The sequence below is a fragment of the Dermacentor albipictus genome, chromosome 4 (assembly GCF_038994185.2).
Source record: "Dermacentor albipictus isolate Rhodes 1998 colony chromosome 4, USDA_Dalb.pri_finalv2, whole genome shotgun sequence".
Lineage (NCBI taxonomy): Eukaryota > Metazoa > Arthropoda > Arachnida > Ixodida > Ixodidae > Dermacentor > Dermacentor albipictus.
This window is the reverse complement of record NC_091824.1, coordinates 24,530,947-24,547,712: the sequence shown is the minus strand read 5'-3', so window position 1 is coordinate 24,547,712 and position 16,766 is coordinate 24,530,947. Positions and strand designations below refer to the sequence as shown.

The window sequence follows — 16,766 nt, the reverse complement described above, 5'->3', positions numbered from 1 at the left end:
ACCAAACCTGCACAAGTTGCGTGAAGTACGTTTTGGAGAAAAAAGAATAAATTTGTTCAATATTTAAAATGTACGGCGTTCAGTTTGATATTCGACTGCGGTTTCTCTAGGATAGTGGTATTCGATTAAAAAAATTTGTTGCCTTTCGAACACTCCTTTTTTTTGTAACACACGGACCGATGGTCTCTGCAAAGGTTCTGTGCACAGCTGTGCATATTGTTGCACAGCCGAACGCGCGCCGTGGCGCTTCCACGAAGGACGCTGTGATCTCGAGTCCCGGCAGCTGCAGCTATGCTGCATTTCATTCGAGCACACATGTCAAATGGGAGGTCAGCGATTCCTCGCGACTCCGCGCGAAGGTTGGTTGCGCTTTCGAGCTGAAGATTGGAGGGCGCATGCGCGCGAGCTGCAAGCGTGGCTTTCAGCCGGCTCGCGGTGCACACGGTTTATTTCGCTGTGTCGTCAGATGGTAGATGTATATTTTGTTGTTGTTGTTGTTAAAGCCTGCTAAAGGGTGAAGGCGGAACCGCATGGCGCGATTTCAGGCGCGATTGACGCGCGGATGGTGGGACGCGCGCGTCATTTTGACGCGTGCCCAGCAGGATCCATCACGAAATCGCGCCGCCGCGCGCTGCTGCTCGGAGTAGAAAAAAACGCGTCGCGCGGGCGCGTCCACCAATCAGAGGTCAGGTAAGTCACGTGGCATTTGGTCACATGACATTTTGGTTATTTTTTTGCCACCAGATGGCCCTGGTCTCTGCGCATCTCGACGGAACCTCCTTGGCGGAACTTTTTTTTTTCTCGGCAGAACTGGCGCGCGCGTCAAGGAAAACAAGTGCTACCGTGATTTCGTTCGCGCATCGTGTTGGTTCGCGCATCGTGTTGGTTCGCGCATCGTGTTCACCTAAAATGAACAAAGCAACCTTCAACGAGGCCCTAATAACTAAAGTGGAGAAGCGTCGCGTCTCATCGCTAATACTGGCAAGACAATTTGCTAATAATACCAGTGTATGGTGCTCGCTCTCTTCTCAACCAGGCAGCCCGCACCCACATGTACCTCCTGACCCGCATTTTTTCTTGCTTCAGTATCAGCATCCCCCTTAATAGTAGCAGTCGCCTCTTCTGCTCGGTAGTAAGCGGCCGACCCTCCTTTTTATATGTGAAGTTGTAAACAAGCAGCGGCTTCTCAGCATGCGGAAGGTACATAGTCGCAGTTTCGCACACAATATTGCTGCTTGAAATTAAGCTTGATAAATACACCTCGGAAAGAAATGTCGCTGTCTAATTACACTCAGATTATTTTTATTGTAGTGTTCTGTAAGTTTAAGGGCATATTATATATGCGGTAATAGAGACAATACATGTCGTTGAGAGTTACGTTGTCTGGCAACCCGGAAAACGCAGCGCGAACGCGCCGCTCCTTTTTTTCGTACGGGTGCTCGCGCGTCGGCGGCAACGCGGGCGTTTGCCGCCCGCCACGTTTTTCGCTCGCGAAAAACGCGCCATGCGGTTCCAGCTTAATGCACAAGGCTCCGGAATCTTCGATGTTTACGAGGCAAATGTTAGTGTGCAAGATGAGAGCAATTAACAAGAAAGCACAGCAGCATCAACATTGTCGCTTGCTCGTTTTGAATGTATTCTATGCTTGTTTGTTTACAAGCACGCCGTTAGTTGCCTATGGGTATGCATCAACGCAGCTTTAAATATAGTAATAGTAATGAGAGGTAAACGAGGCGAGGGGGAGCGATTTGAATGACACGAAAAGTTTCGTGCCAAAGCTACACCTGTCCCCGTATTCACAAAAACGCTCTTAAGCTTGAATTGAATTCTTAAAAGCGAACTTCAGCCAATCCTGACGCTGGACATATCATTAGCGGAGGCCAGTGTCGAAGAGAACTTACGAACGAAAAGCTTTGCGAATGCCGCCCCTGGTCCCTCATGGACGCGGTAGCTCTTCAACGCGCGCAGGTGACTCAAGTATGCGCGGGCATTTGTTGTATTCGGCCTGCTTTGGAATGGGACTACTGCGGTAGGGATTCGAACTGGTGGCCCCTTGTTCAGAAGCAGATGGGCCACAGCCGTTAAAGGGGCCCTGAACTGCTTTATTGTCGAAGTGGAGAAAGGTATTTGAATAGGCTACTTCAGAAATACTTCCCGCAATAAGCACTTCAATGCGTTCAGCAGAAGCAGAGTTATTGGCAATCAAACACGGGCTCCGCTGTGCTCCCGTTCCTTCAATACCTCGCTCTGCGAAAGTTACGGCGGAGTAGGGTGTGCCCACAACGCTGCGCCTTCTAAATGTCACCATGGCAGGAAGTTCAAATTTCATTTTGTATGTTAACGTAAACGCCACCACTTCCGATTTTCTTGCCTACGACGCGCTAAACGTAAGCCAGACGCGGTTGTCCTCAGCGAGCCGCAGTGTGCTTAGCCAATGGACTCGTGGCGGCACACCGCGGTAACTACGCTACGTAGCAGACAGCAGTTACCAATAGCAGCCGCATATGACAATCCGCTTTATTACGAAATTAAGCGTCCAAAAGAGAATGAGGAGCAGGCTTCCGTCGAAAAGACAGCATTTGAGACATGAGGAAGGGGGAAAAAAACATGCTTTGAGAGAAAGGTTACTTAGCGCAGCGCTCGAGAGCTCCACGCGAAGCGTACGACAGCAAAACATGGCTGAGATGTTCGCAGCAGCGTATGCGCCTTTAAGCCGCAGCGACTGATGTTTCAAAGCACGAGAGAAAGCGCCAGTATGTGGACAATAACGTCAGTGGTGGCGTGGCTGTACCATATAGCGGGGCCCTAGCCGCTTTATATGTAATTAATGCGAACGTTCGCATCCGTTGCCGATTATGGAAGGCGCCAGTGAGCCGCTTGGCCGTTAGTGGTGTTCCTTTTGCGCGGGTGAGTATCGCCCGAAGCCACGGTGAATGAACGGCAGATGAGGCCGCCAAATTACCTGCCTTACATTTCGTGCACGTAGACAGTGCCACAGTTCGTTTCAGGCAGCCCCTGGTACGTGTCCGGAAAGCGCACCTTGGCACACGGAAAGCATAAGTTGAAGCCGGCTCATAACTTCACACACGCTGTCGTGTATACGACGAGGAAACGGATTGACCCTGAGGACAGCGTTACGAAATTTCACGACGCTGCAAAAAAGGACACCGAAAAGGAAAGCCAACGCCTTCTTCTCATTCGCAGCCAATTTCGTTCATATTGCAGGCAGGTGGCAACGATGGCGTCCGGTTATGTTTGTCATTAAAATGGATGCTATGTTAGCTGGTATACCCCCAGGAAACAGGAATTGAGTCACGAGCGCCGGTATACCCTGGTGCCTGGTAGGCCATGATTCAACGAAAAAATAAATAAAAGCAAGCCTGCTGTCATGGCAACGGTTCCCTTGATGGACGAGGGGGACACGCCTTCCCGCTAGCCGCCCGCAAAGCGCTCGACGAGCGCGCGATTTTCTCGGCACACGTAAGAGGAAACGAGCACGATTTGTGCTCGCTGCTGCAGCCTGTTTCGTTCTGACATCTGCCGCTTTCTGACAATTTCTTTGTGTTTGTGTGGTTGGTGGCGTAATAACTAAGTGCCAGCAGGGCAACCGTGCTTCTTAAGAGTTTACCCTATGCCGTACAATATACCAGAGCCAGCACGCACGTGATAGCCCGCGGCTATTGCGTTTGAATAGGACATTAATAAGCAGTGAAATGTGCTTTATTTTGCATTTTGATTAGGAAATTTCGCACAGCAAGAGACACTATACAGAAAACAATATTACAGAGCTGAGCATCTCGTATCTGTCGTACAAACTGCACATTGTGTAAGCGCATCAATGCATAAAAAAGCGTCTTACAATTTCTGAATAGCAACTCATTTTCTTTTGCTCTGCATGTAACAGTGTTGCAAAAGCAAATCGCTGGTCGCAACAGTTATTTGCGATTACTTATGGAAAGAATTATCAGCAAGCAAGACCAGTTGGAAGACCGCACAGTCCGCACACCCAGACGAGACAGATTCAGGGGAGGTGGAGCTGTCCGTGCTGGGGCTGTGGACTGGAAAAAAAAATAGGTTACTTCAAGAAGTTATACGCTTACATACAGCGCAACTGCTGGGAAAAAAGTTCAGCAGTGTTTCCTAAACGCAGTGCTTTCAATTTATGTAGGACAAGTCACAATATACTTTGTTGTGGTATTAATGCTAGAAATGTCGCATAAACATTTAAAAGCCAAATTCTTACTTTAAGTACTATATTTAAGTAGCAGGTTTGGTAATGCTGCTTTCTCAACAGCTGTGTGAAAGCAGTGATCAGTTTCAGACAGCTAAATTACCTTGATCCATGAACTTATTTTTCACGTGTACGTAAGGCAGTGACGGATTAGCTTGCTCAATGTTATATTTTCTCCATGCCTTCGTCTTTCTGCCGAATGCCTTCGTCTTTCTGCCGAATGCCCATTATAGCAAGGCTAGCTTCCAAAAACTTTAAGCCACTGGTCAAGTTCATTTGAGCATGTCCTACCCTAGAAGAATTTGTGTTGCACAGGGGCAACACGTTTTTGGCGGGAACAGCGGCGCGTGTGGCTCGCTAAACGCCAGCCTAAGCACCTTCGTACGAATTTACGAAGTGCGCGGCAGCGCGCCTTGCCGAAGGTAAATTCGCTGGTTCCCAGCAACTGCTTAGTTCTCAGTTAACCGCGAACGTCGAACATCGCAGTTGTACATCCGCTAAATGAGAACAAACAAGCCGGCTTTTTCTTTTCTTCGGATGACGCATTAGGTTTCACTGCGTAGCGTAAAATGCGCCCGGCGCCGTAGCGCTTGCAGTACCTCTTGCGCCTGCGTAATGCTCCTTCAAATGGTTTCCGCACCTCGCGAAACTCTAGGCGGCTCGCAGTGTCCAGCCAAGATTTAAAAACCGGCAAGCACAGTGTTCCGTAACCTGAGCATCTTGTCCGTGCCTCACGCATTCAAACATATTCGGCCAATATTAATTAAAACATTTCTTAACAGAACAAAGAGTAGCCGCCGAGATAAAACGAAGTGCCACTTGCGTCAGCGGGTTAGCTAACACTCGCTCGACTAAGGAGCTGCTGTTGATATAGGCAGCTTCACTGCGTTTACACACGACAGACAAATGTATCGCGTATGGAACACCATTCCTGTAGTCTTATACCAGTTTCGATAAGGTCAGCGGCTATTCGCTACATAACGAGTGCATCGAGAAGCGTGCTTACCTTTCATTTTCCTGGACGCGAAAAGAAAAAAAAAATATGGCCCTGGTGTCCCTCCCCGCATTGGGCCAACGTAAGAGTCGCGCAGAACGCCTCGTGTGGCCTTTCTTTTGTTTTCCTTATTTTGCTGGAACCACTGGCCGATACAGAAAGAAAACCTTGCAGCGCGCAGTAGACGTCAAAGGCGCGCACGCGTGCAGAGAACGCCAGGAGCAAAAAGAATGACAGCCGAAGCGATAACCGCGATAGCGGCACCCCTGTTGACGTAACGATTGAACCGACCAAATACGAAAAAAAAGAACGCTGAAAAGAAAACACCAGGAAACATGTTCTGTGGACACATAATTACGTGATCGTTACTTTAATTATTGTAAGTTCCAAGGTTAGAGCCAAATATGCAAAATGTACTTAATTTTCCGTCCGCCACCAGAAATGCGGCGATGCTATTTGCCAGATACCGAAACAAGCCCTGCGCTGTCCACCCGGTGGTCTAGGTGCGTCGACGGCTCGTAGATACGTGTGCGCTGCGTTCTCTCCGCTCAGCTTGCGTTTAAGCGATAGGCAGCACGAAGGTCACTTGGCTCGCTGCTGCTGCTATCGCGCTTCCTACGGCCAGCGTTTTGACAGCGAGTGTCCGCGCTCATCGAGTGTGATGTGTTCGTATTTGCCTGTGCGCGCGTGAGGCCATGCTAGTTAATTTAGTTAGCAAGCGAATGTTTCCAAGTTTATACGGCCGATAACACTACTATCCATACTTCGCATAGCTGTATACTAATTTGCTATCGCAATCGACGTTCCGCCTTTCGGGCGGAACTGCGATTTTTAAATGCGTGAGCATTTCTGTGCTTATCCAACAAGAAAACTGTTCATCCATCCGTCCCGTAAGACGATCGCTTTCGAGATAGAGCCCGCAGCAGCAAGCGAATTTACGTTCGTGCTGCCTGTCGCTTCAATGCGAACGAAGCGGCGAGAATACAGCGCTCACGAAGGTATCAGCACACGCCACACTATGCTCATTTCCCAGATCGCTTTCAAGATATGGGCCCACGCGTCTCATACGCGAAGCGGCGAAAGCACAGCGCCGCGGAGCTATGGCCAGCAGTTGGCACACTGTCCACATCGCGGATCGCCTTCAAGATGCGGTCCGCGCGGCCGTGCCAGAGTACGTTTGATCCCGATTCATAATAGTTGACACAGTTGGACAAGGCGCTAAAGAGCGATAACGGCTTGTGATATGATGGGAACGTCATCAGCGCACCTGGCGTCACCACCTGCAGTACTTGCGTTATCAATGCACCTTGCGCCGCCGTCCCCATCACTTCGTGTCGCAGCAGCGCTGTCGCTTGTAATGGCCGGATCATGTTTCGTAACACTGATAATGGCACCATAACACCGTTAATGACAGAATTGTATAACCGGCGGTTCGCGTTCCCTAACGCTTGGGCACCCAGATATAACTCTCTCAACTAACGGAGAGAGAGAAAAGGAGCTATGTTTACGTAAAACCCCTTAAACTTCGTAAAGTAGCCACACTCTCCTCATACGCCTTCACTCCCCCTCGTTTCTCATCTCTTTCACGCTTCCTCCTCGACCGTGGCGCCGCCTACACTGCGCGAGCGTAGCAACAGCACCAACATGGGCTCCTCGCCACTCCGTAGACGCTTCTCGAACAAAAATGGCCCTGATGCAAAGCGCGAGGGCCCACGTGATGCTATTAGGCCAATAGCGACGCGGCGTCGGCCAGAGCGCGCGAGGAGGCGGCGGCATTCTTCAAAGCGTGGCGCTACTTTACGAAGTTTAAGGGGTTTTATGTTTACGTTGCACCGTCCTCTTTGTAAGTACCTTTGCTCTCAGCTGGGGCGGCTTCGACAGAAATGCCGAGTAAATCACTATTTTTTTTAACGAATAGCTTTCTTTGGCTCTGTCATCCGCTTTCGCAGTCGGCCTTTCACAGCCGGTACAGAGACTGCGCATGACCTCCGCATCGCCCAATCTCGGAAGCCATGGTTCGCGAAACTTGTTGCGCGAACCATGGTGCTGTGCAAACCCACGTCCCACAGGGTGGCGCCTTCTGGATTTAAAATGCGAGTCTTAAAGGCTATGTTCTCGCTGATTCAAGCGAGCTTGAGAGCCAGAAACACGTCATACATGGAAACAGGACGATTTGTGGGAACCGCCTGTCAAGCTGTATTAGGCGCCCTTGCTGTCCACCTATACTACCACTACAGTAGCGCCGGTTAACGGCCTTCTCTACGGAATGAAAGAACAAACGCTACCTAAATACCCTTACTACAACAAGTACACACCGGAGAGCGACAGGACGGGCGGGACGCGCTGTACGATTTGGGATGGGGCACGTCAAACAGGGGTAGCTGTACCATGTCGTCGTCTGACTCATCTACGGTAAGGACGTTGTTGAAGGGAGGAACGCGTTCCCGTCGAGAACAAGGAGTACTGGGTTTATTTACAATACCTACATGAAGAGTGGAGAACGTTACGTCTCATCAGTGTAGCATGACTGGACTGAAGCACCCTGAGGAGCCGAAAAAATCTGCTTAAACTCCTCCCTAGATCCCTAGGAGGGGAGTCTGCTCTCTCAACCCCCCCCCCCCAATTCGTCCAATCGGAGCGTCTAAAGTCGTCTAAAGACACGCGTTGAGGGCGAGGGTCACACAATCACTCCCGCACCTTTGTTCACCGAACACAAAGGAAGGAAAAGTGCTTCGCAGACGGCGATTGTCACGCTTGACTCAAGCTGGCGCGTCTTAGTTGCTGGGATGACCCAGCAGTTAGCTGGAGCGTCTGTCGAACGACCGCGGCGGTTACTAGAATCCGTGAGGAAACGCAGTAAAACACCCATTTCCGGTACACTCTTAATACGGTTGCACCCTCTGGGCCGTATATTTGTCCCACTACAATAATCGTCATCTGCCTTGCTTGGGTTTCCTTTCTTGAAAACTCGGCGTTCGCTACTTTCCTGTCGAGAATGCTGCGTCACACTGATAACGCGCATGCCGTTCGTGACTGGGAAGTACCGGGCTCGCCGCGTTAAATAAAGGAAACGCGGGCAAGGCAGATGACGATTATTGTTGTGGGACAAGATAAGCCCCAAAGGGTGTAAAATTTTCTAAGAGTGTATAGTTCCTTGCTCCCCTCGTCAGTGATGGCGACAGTGAACTAACAAACACTCAATCCACCAAACGTGTCTCATCTTGCGGGCGCCGCAGGTCTGTCCGAAGGGGAAGCATTGTTAGCTTCACGAAGCGATTCGTCGCAGTGAGGCAGGGGAGGCTAGAAGGTCACTTGACCCCCGCTGGCCGATCGTAACAGCGCGCACAACCACTGCATCGCCATGCCCCAATGCGAGATGATTTACAGCCTTAAAAGTGAAATAAGTGTATAAATCGGTCTACACTCTAAAAACAGTTGCACCTTTCGGGATGTATAATTGCCACACAACAATAACCGTCATCTATTTCGCCCGCATTTCCTTTAACGCTGCGAGCCCGGTGCTTCCAAGTCACGAACGGCATGCGCGTTATCAGAATGACAGAGCATTCTCGATCGGAAAGTAGCAAGCGCAGCGTTTTCAAGAAAGGAAACGCAAGCAAGACAGATGACGGTCATTGTTGTGTGGCAAATATACTCCCCAAAGGGTGTACATTTGTTTAAGAGTATCTTGCCACCCAACAATAATCGTCATCTGTCTTGCTTGACCCGCCGTGGTTGCTCAGAGGCTATGGTGTTGGACTGCTGAGCACGAGGTCACGGGATCGAATCCCGGCCACGACATTTCGATGGGGGCGAAATGCGAAAAACATTGGTGTGCTTAGATTTAGGTGCACGTTAAATAACCCCAGGTGGTCAAAATTTCCGGAGTCCTCCACTACGGCGTGCCTCAATCAGAAAGTGCTTTTAGCACGTAAAACCCCATAATTTTAATTTTGTCTTGCTTCCGTTTTCTTTCTTGGAAACGCTGAGCTCGCTACTTTCCTGTCGAGAATACTCCGTCATGCTGATAACGCACATGCCGTTCGTGACTTGCAAGTACCGGGCTCGCAGCGTTAAAGAAAGGAAATGCATACAAGACAGATGGCGATTATTGTTGTGTGGCAAGATACAACCCAAAGGGTGTAATTTTGTTTTAGAGTGCACTCCAAGAAAAGTTTACACGCTTTGAGTCCTACCTTCCACACCACAATGAACGTCATCTGTCTTGTCCGCATTTCCTTCTTTAACGCTGCGAGCCCGGTACTTCCCACTACGAAGGCATGCGCGTTATCAGAATGACATAGCATTGCCGACAGGAAAGTAGCGGGCGCGGTGTTTTCAGGAAAGGAAACGCAAGCAAGGCAGATTACGAGCAGCAAAACAGCGCTAAACAACAGGGCGAGGAGAGGGACACAGACAACAGCGCTGTGTTGTCTGTGTCCCTCTCCTTGTCCTGTTTAGTGCTGTTTAACTGCTCGTAATCATGAGCCAACCAGCCCAAATGCGTACTCTTCTGCAAGGTAGATGACGATTATTGTTCACTCTTAAAACAGTTGCACCCTTTGGGGTATATATTTGTCCCACAACGATAATCGTCATCTGCCTTGCTTGCGTTTCCTTTCTTGAAAACTCAGCGTTCGCCACTTTCCTGTCGAGAATGCTGCGTCACACTGATAACGCGCATGCTGTTCGTGACTGGGAAGTACCGGGCTCGCAGCGTTAAAGAAACGAAACGCGGGCAAGGCAGATGACGACTATCGTTGTGGGACAATTAAGATAAGCCCTAAAGGGTGTAAATTTTTCTAAGAGTGTTGTGTTTCAGATATACACTCCAAAGGGCGTAAATTTTTTTACAGTGTACGATCCAAAGGGTGTACATTTGCTTAAGAGTGTACTCTTACACAAGTTTTCACCCTTTGGGCCGTATCTTCTCCCACAAGAATAATCATTTGTCTTGCCCGCATTTCCTTTCTTTAACACTGCGAGCCCCTGTACAAGTACGTTCATGTCACTAACGGCTTGCGCGTTATCAACGTGATCGCAGCACTCTCGACAGAAAAGTAGCGGGCGCCGAATTTTCAAGAAAGGAAACGCAAGCAGGGCAGATGGCGATTATCGTTGTGGGACAAGATAAGCACTAAAGGCTGTAAAGCAACGGCTCTCGCGCTGCCTATAACTTCACTGACAGCGATAAAGCCGCAGCTAGGAGAGAGCAAGCGACATATTGTGCGAGGTTACAGACTCCGAGCTGCATGCAAGGAATAATTTTCTTACTGTGTTCATAACGTGTTGCGTACCTATTTAATAAAGAGAAAGCCGGAGAGGTCGACGGGAAGAGCGCGTCTCTAGCTTAATTAAATTTAATTAAGCTCTGAGGTTCCACGTGTAAAAAAAACGATGCGATTATAAGGTAAGAATTATAAGGGTTCCGGGTTAATTTTGACAATCTGGGGTCTTTTCACGCGCACCCAGTGCGTGGCACACAAGCGGTCGTTTTTCATTTTGCGTTCTGCCCCCACCAGAATGCAGCTGCCCGGGCAGGGGTGGAACCTGCGACCACGAGCTCACCAGCGCAAGGCCACGTATCCATTGCCACTGCGCAGCATGCTTCCCGCCTACCCTGCAGCTGCCGGTTCGGGCTCCCTCCTTGAACCCCTCGGGTTCAGAGATAGCAGGGGAAAAGTAAACATGTCCGCAGTAGAGATTAGTAAGCGGCGATTGTGGAAGAAAAGTAGGGAGACGCCCAGACAATTGAGGCGTACAATGTGGTTCAGAAAGTTTGACACCGGCTCTGCACTTTAGTGGAATGCGTTGATCACCCTCCAGGATATAAGCCGCCTCCCGTGGTTCCCTGGAGGAGCTCGTACAGTTTCCTCTCCACAGGAAAGCGGCGCTGTTGTTGCACCGCACTTAATCGGCGCGCCGCCGTGGTCGAAGCTATATATAGAAGGTTACGAGGGAGATAACTGAAGCAGCCCACATACCGTGTCTAGCAGACACTGCGTATGCGCGAGCACAGTGGCCTTCTCACAGCCCGACATGAACTGCTTGTTTTTTAATAGTTGCGAACACATGCACAAGCTTTGACATGACATCATGCTTTCTGGATAAGCGCAGTGTCATTTGATAATGGCCTGCACATTCCTCGGAACAATGAATAGGCAGTTGGCGCAGTATGTCTGCATGCGTCTTTGTATTGCACTCAACCTCCCATGCATGACAGACCAAATGGCCTTATCTACAGCCATGGACGATGTGCTCAGCAATAGTGAAATCGATGAGCAAAGTCGAACAACACTTCCCGGTACAGACGGCCAGGTCAAATTCGCGCTCAGGTGGCTAATAAACATTTCCAAAGACAACAGTAAATGCGCTGGAAATACAACAGACGATTACTCTGCACTTACACGAAGATTTCCCAGAAATATTAGTAAGGACAACAGAAGAAAGCAAGCGCCGTCGAGTGAGGCAGAGAAATAGTTGATGCGAATGAATTAAAAATTCGCAGGCATAAAATGGGGTCGGCTGCATCATCGTCATCATCATCATCAGCCTGGCTACGCCCATCGCAGGGCAAAGGCCTCTCCCATACTTCTCCAACTACCCCGGTCATGTGCTAATTGTGGCCATGTTGTCCCTGCAAAATTCCTAATCTCATCCGCCCACCTAACATTCTGCCGCCCCCCTGCTACGCTTCCCATCTCTTGGAATTCAGTCCGTAACCCTTAATGAACATCGATTATCTTCCCTCATTGCATGCCCTGTCCATGCCCACTTTTTTCTTAATTTCAACTACGATGTCATTAACTCGCGTTTGTTCCCTCACCTAATCTGCTCCCTTCTTATCCCTTAACGTTGCACCGATCATTCTTCTTTCAATAGCTCGCTGTGCCGTCCTCAATTTAAGTAGAGCCCTTTTCGTAAGCCTCCAGGTTTCTGCCCCGTAGGTGAGTACTGGTAAAACACAGCTGTTTTACACTTTTCTCTTGATGAATAATGTGTGTCCCTCAAGAGACATGGTAACTGGTGATCTCTGGGAGAGGGGTCCTACAGTGGGCATAAGTTAGGCTGATGATTACGATGATGAGGTTGCACGTATGCTTTCCGACACAAGACCTGGTAAAAGCACTCGAGAAGCCAGCCTCCAGCCTCGCGCATGCATACATACGTCTCTGAAGCCAGACTGACAAAAGTCGCTTCTTACGCAACAGCGGCTTGTGACCGGCTTGGGGGTCATGCACCGGCCGATAAGAGCGAACGAGAAGATGTCGAGACGATATCTAAAGCCCCATCCCGAACCTAGCTTACACAGCAAGGGCCGCAGGCATATTCCTTGAACAGCATTGGTCACAGTCCTATCGGTATTCTGCGAACATTGCGCCTGTTCAGGCGGTACGGGCACGCGCTTTCGACATTTTCGTCAACAGCGAAGTCATGCTACGAGGTCTGTTTTGCCTAAGCCAAGTTTGCTGAAAGTCGAGCACGACTCAGCTGTTACAGCGACGCGAATTAAGTTATTATTATTATTATTAATCGTAAGCAACCGTGCATCATCATCAGTCACCATCCCAGTCAGAATTTGACCCGCATCGGCCATGTCTACGTTCGCATCGCCCTCTCTTGTCGGCGTTCCAAGCGCTTGCGTATCTCCTTTCCTTCCGCGCTCCCGTGGTGGTGGTCGCGTAAGCGTGCTGCCCGCCAGGACCGCGAGGCGGAAAGAAATGCGAACCGTCAACGTGGCCCCGATCCCGCAAACTTGGAACGTTCCACCGGAGCAACGGCCATGTTTCAGAGGGAGTTTGTGGGGGAATCAATTCGGTGTGGCCTGTGTTGTGTGTGACCGCTCGTGGTCTTCGAGTGACCTCACAATTGCACTGAGGGGCGTCCACCATTGCCGATCGCCTTGGCTATGGTGACGCAGTGCGTGCCCTCGGAGTGCGGTGAGGCGCGTGTCTGTCCCACGTGCCGGGATTCGTTACTAAAAGGTGTGCCGCGATTTGCAACACCACATGGGTATGTGTGTCCCTCGGTGCCTCATCATCTTCCGAGGCTCAACATCGTGGAGGAGGGACTAGTCGTGTTTCGCCTTCAATTTATGTGCATACGGCGTTGGATGTGCGGCAATGGACAGTTCGCCATTAAGAGGCCCACATACACAGCTTCACTAGTCACCCACCTTCACAGAGTGGAATGGCACTGTGTTCTTTGTGGTCGCATCACTGCAAGTGAAAGGTCCTTCGTAAATTTGCTTATATCGCGTAGACAATGGGCATCAGACGACGACAATTAATTCGCCCACTAGTAATTTGTCTTAACTAACCTATTCAATTTTGGCTGCGATCCGTTTCTTTTTTCCATATTTTGGGTAATCTTTTTTTCATATGCAATACGGTTTCAGCTATTGTGTAGTTTGCGACATTTACTATCCCGACCATGTTTATCGCATCTTTATCGCGCCAGGCTTGCATAAAAAATGTATAAGCATTAAAAAAAACGCGGTTATATTGTGCACAAACACCACGCATACGCTATGGGTGCCATATCCTTATATTAAACTCATTTCCGTGTCGAGCACGACAAATGCAGTGAATGACACCATTAAAAATAAAAGTAAATTGCGGATACACAGCGACAGTATAAATGCGCGTGCAAGCTGCACCGCTCGGATATATGAAAGTTTAACAATCCGGATCGTCACGAGAGTATGTCCAATCATTAAACGCACGTTTCTACAAAACATTTCGAGCGTTCCATTTTTCTACACCAGTAGGCGCCGATTTGCAGCTGGCGCACCCAAAAAGATATCTGATAATCTAGTGACCGGATAAGGAATTGTTTTTTAGACTTGCATGCCCACTGACCTTCCCGTGAAATTATACATCAAGCGTTGAACATAAAAATAAAATAAAAACGCTCCACAAGAAACGAAACTTAAGTGATGATCAAGTGAGTACGTGTTATGCGACGACGTTAGCACGGGGGTATGTGCTGTTCGCAAGCCGAAAGTGGTGATCTATTTAGGGGGGGAGGTGATATATACACGCGCACACACCCGTCTTGATAAAAAATAAATAAATAAAAGAAGCAACGCACCGGACGAGTTGTGCAGTGCACGGGCGCGTTGAGCTGCGGCACCTCAAGCTCACCTGTGCCTGTCAAACTTGGCGTACTGCTCCCATTCCTTGGGGTTGCTCCGGTACGATGACATGAGCTCGTGTACGTACTCGACGTTGATGCGGTCATCCTCGAAGACGCGGTGCAGTTGGCTGATGAGGTCCTTGAGCGTAGCCGCGCACGGCGGCTTCGACGAATTTGCGACGCTCCTCGGCTCCATCGGAACACTACGCGCCACGCGTGTTCGTCGCCGGGCGATTTTGAGCGCTTCTAGATGGCGCACATTTTTTTTAAAAGGCCAGCGCTGCTGCGTGCGCTTGACACGATACGTGACGTTTCCGACAGCGTGTCTCGCTCGAGCCAATCACACGCTGAGCGAGCGCCGCGCGTCACTCCGGGCACGTCGGTTTCGGTTTTGATATACGAGTCCAGGCGCCGCCTTGTATGACTTGAATGCATTTTGTGTTCGCGACAGTAGCACTGGAAAAAAATGATTTAAAAATGCTGTCGGAATACAGTTTAATGCTACTGTAGTGCTCGCAAAGTGCGAATGTGGGTACGCAGGGCCTTAAAAACACGCGCCAGGAGGAACGTGCTTCCTTACTATTCTTTACTTCAGCGCAGTACGTCAAATATTTTATGTTGTTTTATTTAATTTGACGCATGAGTATTTGGATTAGCATATGTATTACTGCAGTGCATGTACTCGAATATTTGCAAATTTGGACGCAGTAGCTATAGGCACAACACCACTGTTATTACTGCTTGTAGTACAATAGTTTTGTAATTTATGCACTGTAAGACTAATTTATACGTAGTAGCGATGCCTGCTCAGGCACCGTTTTCAGTTACTGGCTACAATTACGTTCCCTGTACAACAGTCAGCCTGCCAGCGTCATGGCCAGTTCAGTTTCGATTTTGCTATGGCTAGCGAGTACGTCACGGTTACATAGCCTTTCACAAAGTCGTTTTTGGCCAGCACTCGGTAAACAAAAGCATGTGACGGCGTGAGGCGTTGATGCGCGTTGGCAGTTCGCTTATATTTTAGGTTTCCTCAGTTATTTCCCAGTATACTTTGCAATAATGATCAGAGCAATCTTAATATTTAACCAATATGGAAAGATCAGGTTGACAAAATTCTACGAACATTTCGTGAGTACTGTTCTCATGGGCATGCATACGCGTGGCCGGGGGGCGTTTTTTTTTTTTATCGAGTGTTCCCGGTATGATATGCTCTCTTTCGTTTTCTCGAAACAGTCGTCTTTAATGATTTCAGCATGAAGAGGAGCAACAGCACATTATACGTGAGGTTTTTCAACTTGTTTCCAGGCGAGCAGACGACGTTTGCAACTTCCTTGAAGGTGGAGAGTGAGTTGTCTACTAAACTCTACTTAGCTCTGTAAACCCATTGAAGTTTACACATTCGTAAAATATATGCTGTGGCAAAGTTTTTGATGTTCTTTGGGCATTGCAATTTGTATCATACGCAAACGTAGTGACGTCGACACATCTTCCTAAAGCGCCGGGCTGCGACGCCGCATTTTATGCGATATTCTCCCTTGTTTCTCCCGCCACCGCTGTCCATAAACGTCGCGATATAAACTGCAAATAAGGATACGACGCATAATTAAGTTGCAGCTGAAGAATATAAAGTGAAAGAGATATTGTTGATCCCTCTTTCATGGTAGAACACGAAAGTGAAACGTGTCTTCATGGAAGCCGTTGCATGTTAGCTTCGCGAACTCGCGGTCCGCTGCAGCGAAAGGCGACCGTTTCGGGTTCGCTTGGCGCGCCGCCCTGTTGGCGAGCGGCGCCCTGCTGCCGAGCCGCTTCGGCGATGGTACGAACATTTTGGTCCAGCATCTTGAGCAGCCAGTTGCGGCGCTTCAGGAATGCGAGTGGCAGAGTTCGCAGCGTGCGCCGCCAATGCGCGAAGGCGTTCCGCTTCACGCTGGCGTGTCTGGCGCCGGACCAAAGCGAGATACACCCGTCGACGTCGTGCCCTTCCTGCGCCGCATAGAACAGCGTGCCATCGCACGCGAAGCAGTAGGCGGCGTGTAAGCCCTGCTGGTGCATGTCGAAGCTGCACTCCGTAGGCGACGAGGCGTCACAGGCTAATCGGTCGCGAAAGACAAACTATCGTGTAGAAACTGCGTCGTCACCTCAGCAGCTAGACGGCCTACGCCAGGTGACACCGCCTTGGAGCCTCCGCTGCGCTGAGATTACCGAAGCGCTCACCGTCGGTGCTCGTTAGTGTCATGATGCAGGTAAAAAATGAGGCTGTGCAGGGTGACATGGGCTGCACAAGTTTTGAAGTGAGCGAAGCTGAGAGTAAAATTGATAATGAAGAATGACTGATGGAATATGGACGAAAGAAAACGGACTAGGGGAGTGTTCATATATTGTACAAGAAAAACATTGATTCAG

General features: G+C 49.4%; 2 protein-coding genes and 1 long non-coding RNA gene across 4 annotated transcripts in view; 1 reads left to right on the top strand and 2 right to left on the bottom strand.

The window, feature by feature from the left end:
* LOC135919227 (cysteine dioxygenase type 1) overlaps nt 1-14,643 on the bottom strand; it is a 149,385-nt gene extending 134,742 nt beyond the window's left edge. The window contains exon 1 of the mRNA XM_065452930.2: nt 14,372-14,643. Coding sequence (XP_065309002.1) covers nt 14,372-14,559 — 188 coding nt within the window. The 5' untranslated portion in view covers nt 14,560-14,643. The remainder of the gene's footprint in view (nt 1-14,371) is intronic.
* LOC135919238 (uncharacterized) lies at nt 3,703-5,529 on the bottom strand. The gene is made up of 2 exons (XR_010569929.1): nt 5,238-5,529; nt 3,703-4,058 (listed from the first exon to the last, which is right to left on the bottom strand). It is a non-coding gene; the product is annotated as an uncharacterized lncRNA (long non-coding RNA).
* A 590-nt stretch (nt 14,644-15,233) lies between the features above and the next one.
* The window catches only part of LOC135919228 (AP-3 complex subunit sigma-2-like), a 52,000-nt gene continuing 50,467 nt past the window's right edge, over nt 15,234-16,766 (top strand). The window contains exons 1-2 of one of the 2 annotated variants that reach the window (XM_065452932.2): nt 15,234-15,491; nt 15,616-15,707. In XM_065452932.2, coding sequence (XP_065309004.1) covers nt 15,423-15,491; nt 15,616-15,707 — 161 coding nt within the window. In that variant the 5' untranslated portion in view covers nt 15,234-15,422. The remainder of the gene's footprint in view (nt 15,492-15,615; nt 15,708-16,766) is intronic. The other variant, XM_065452931.2, reaches the window with a different exon arrangement.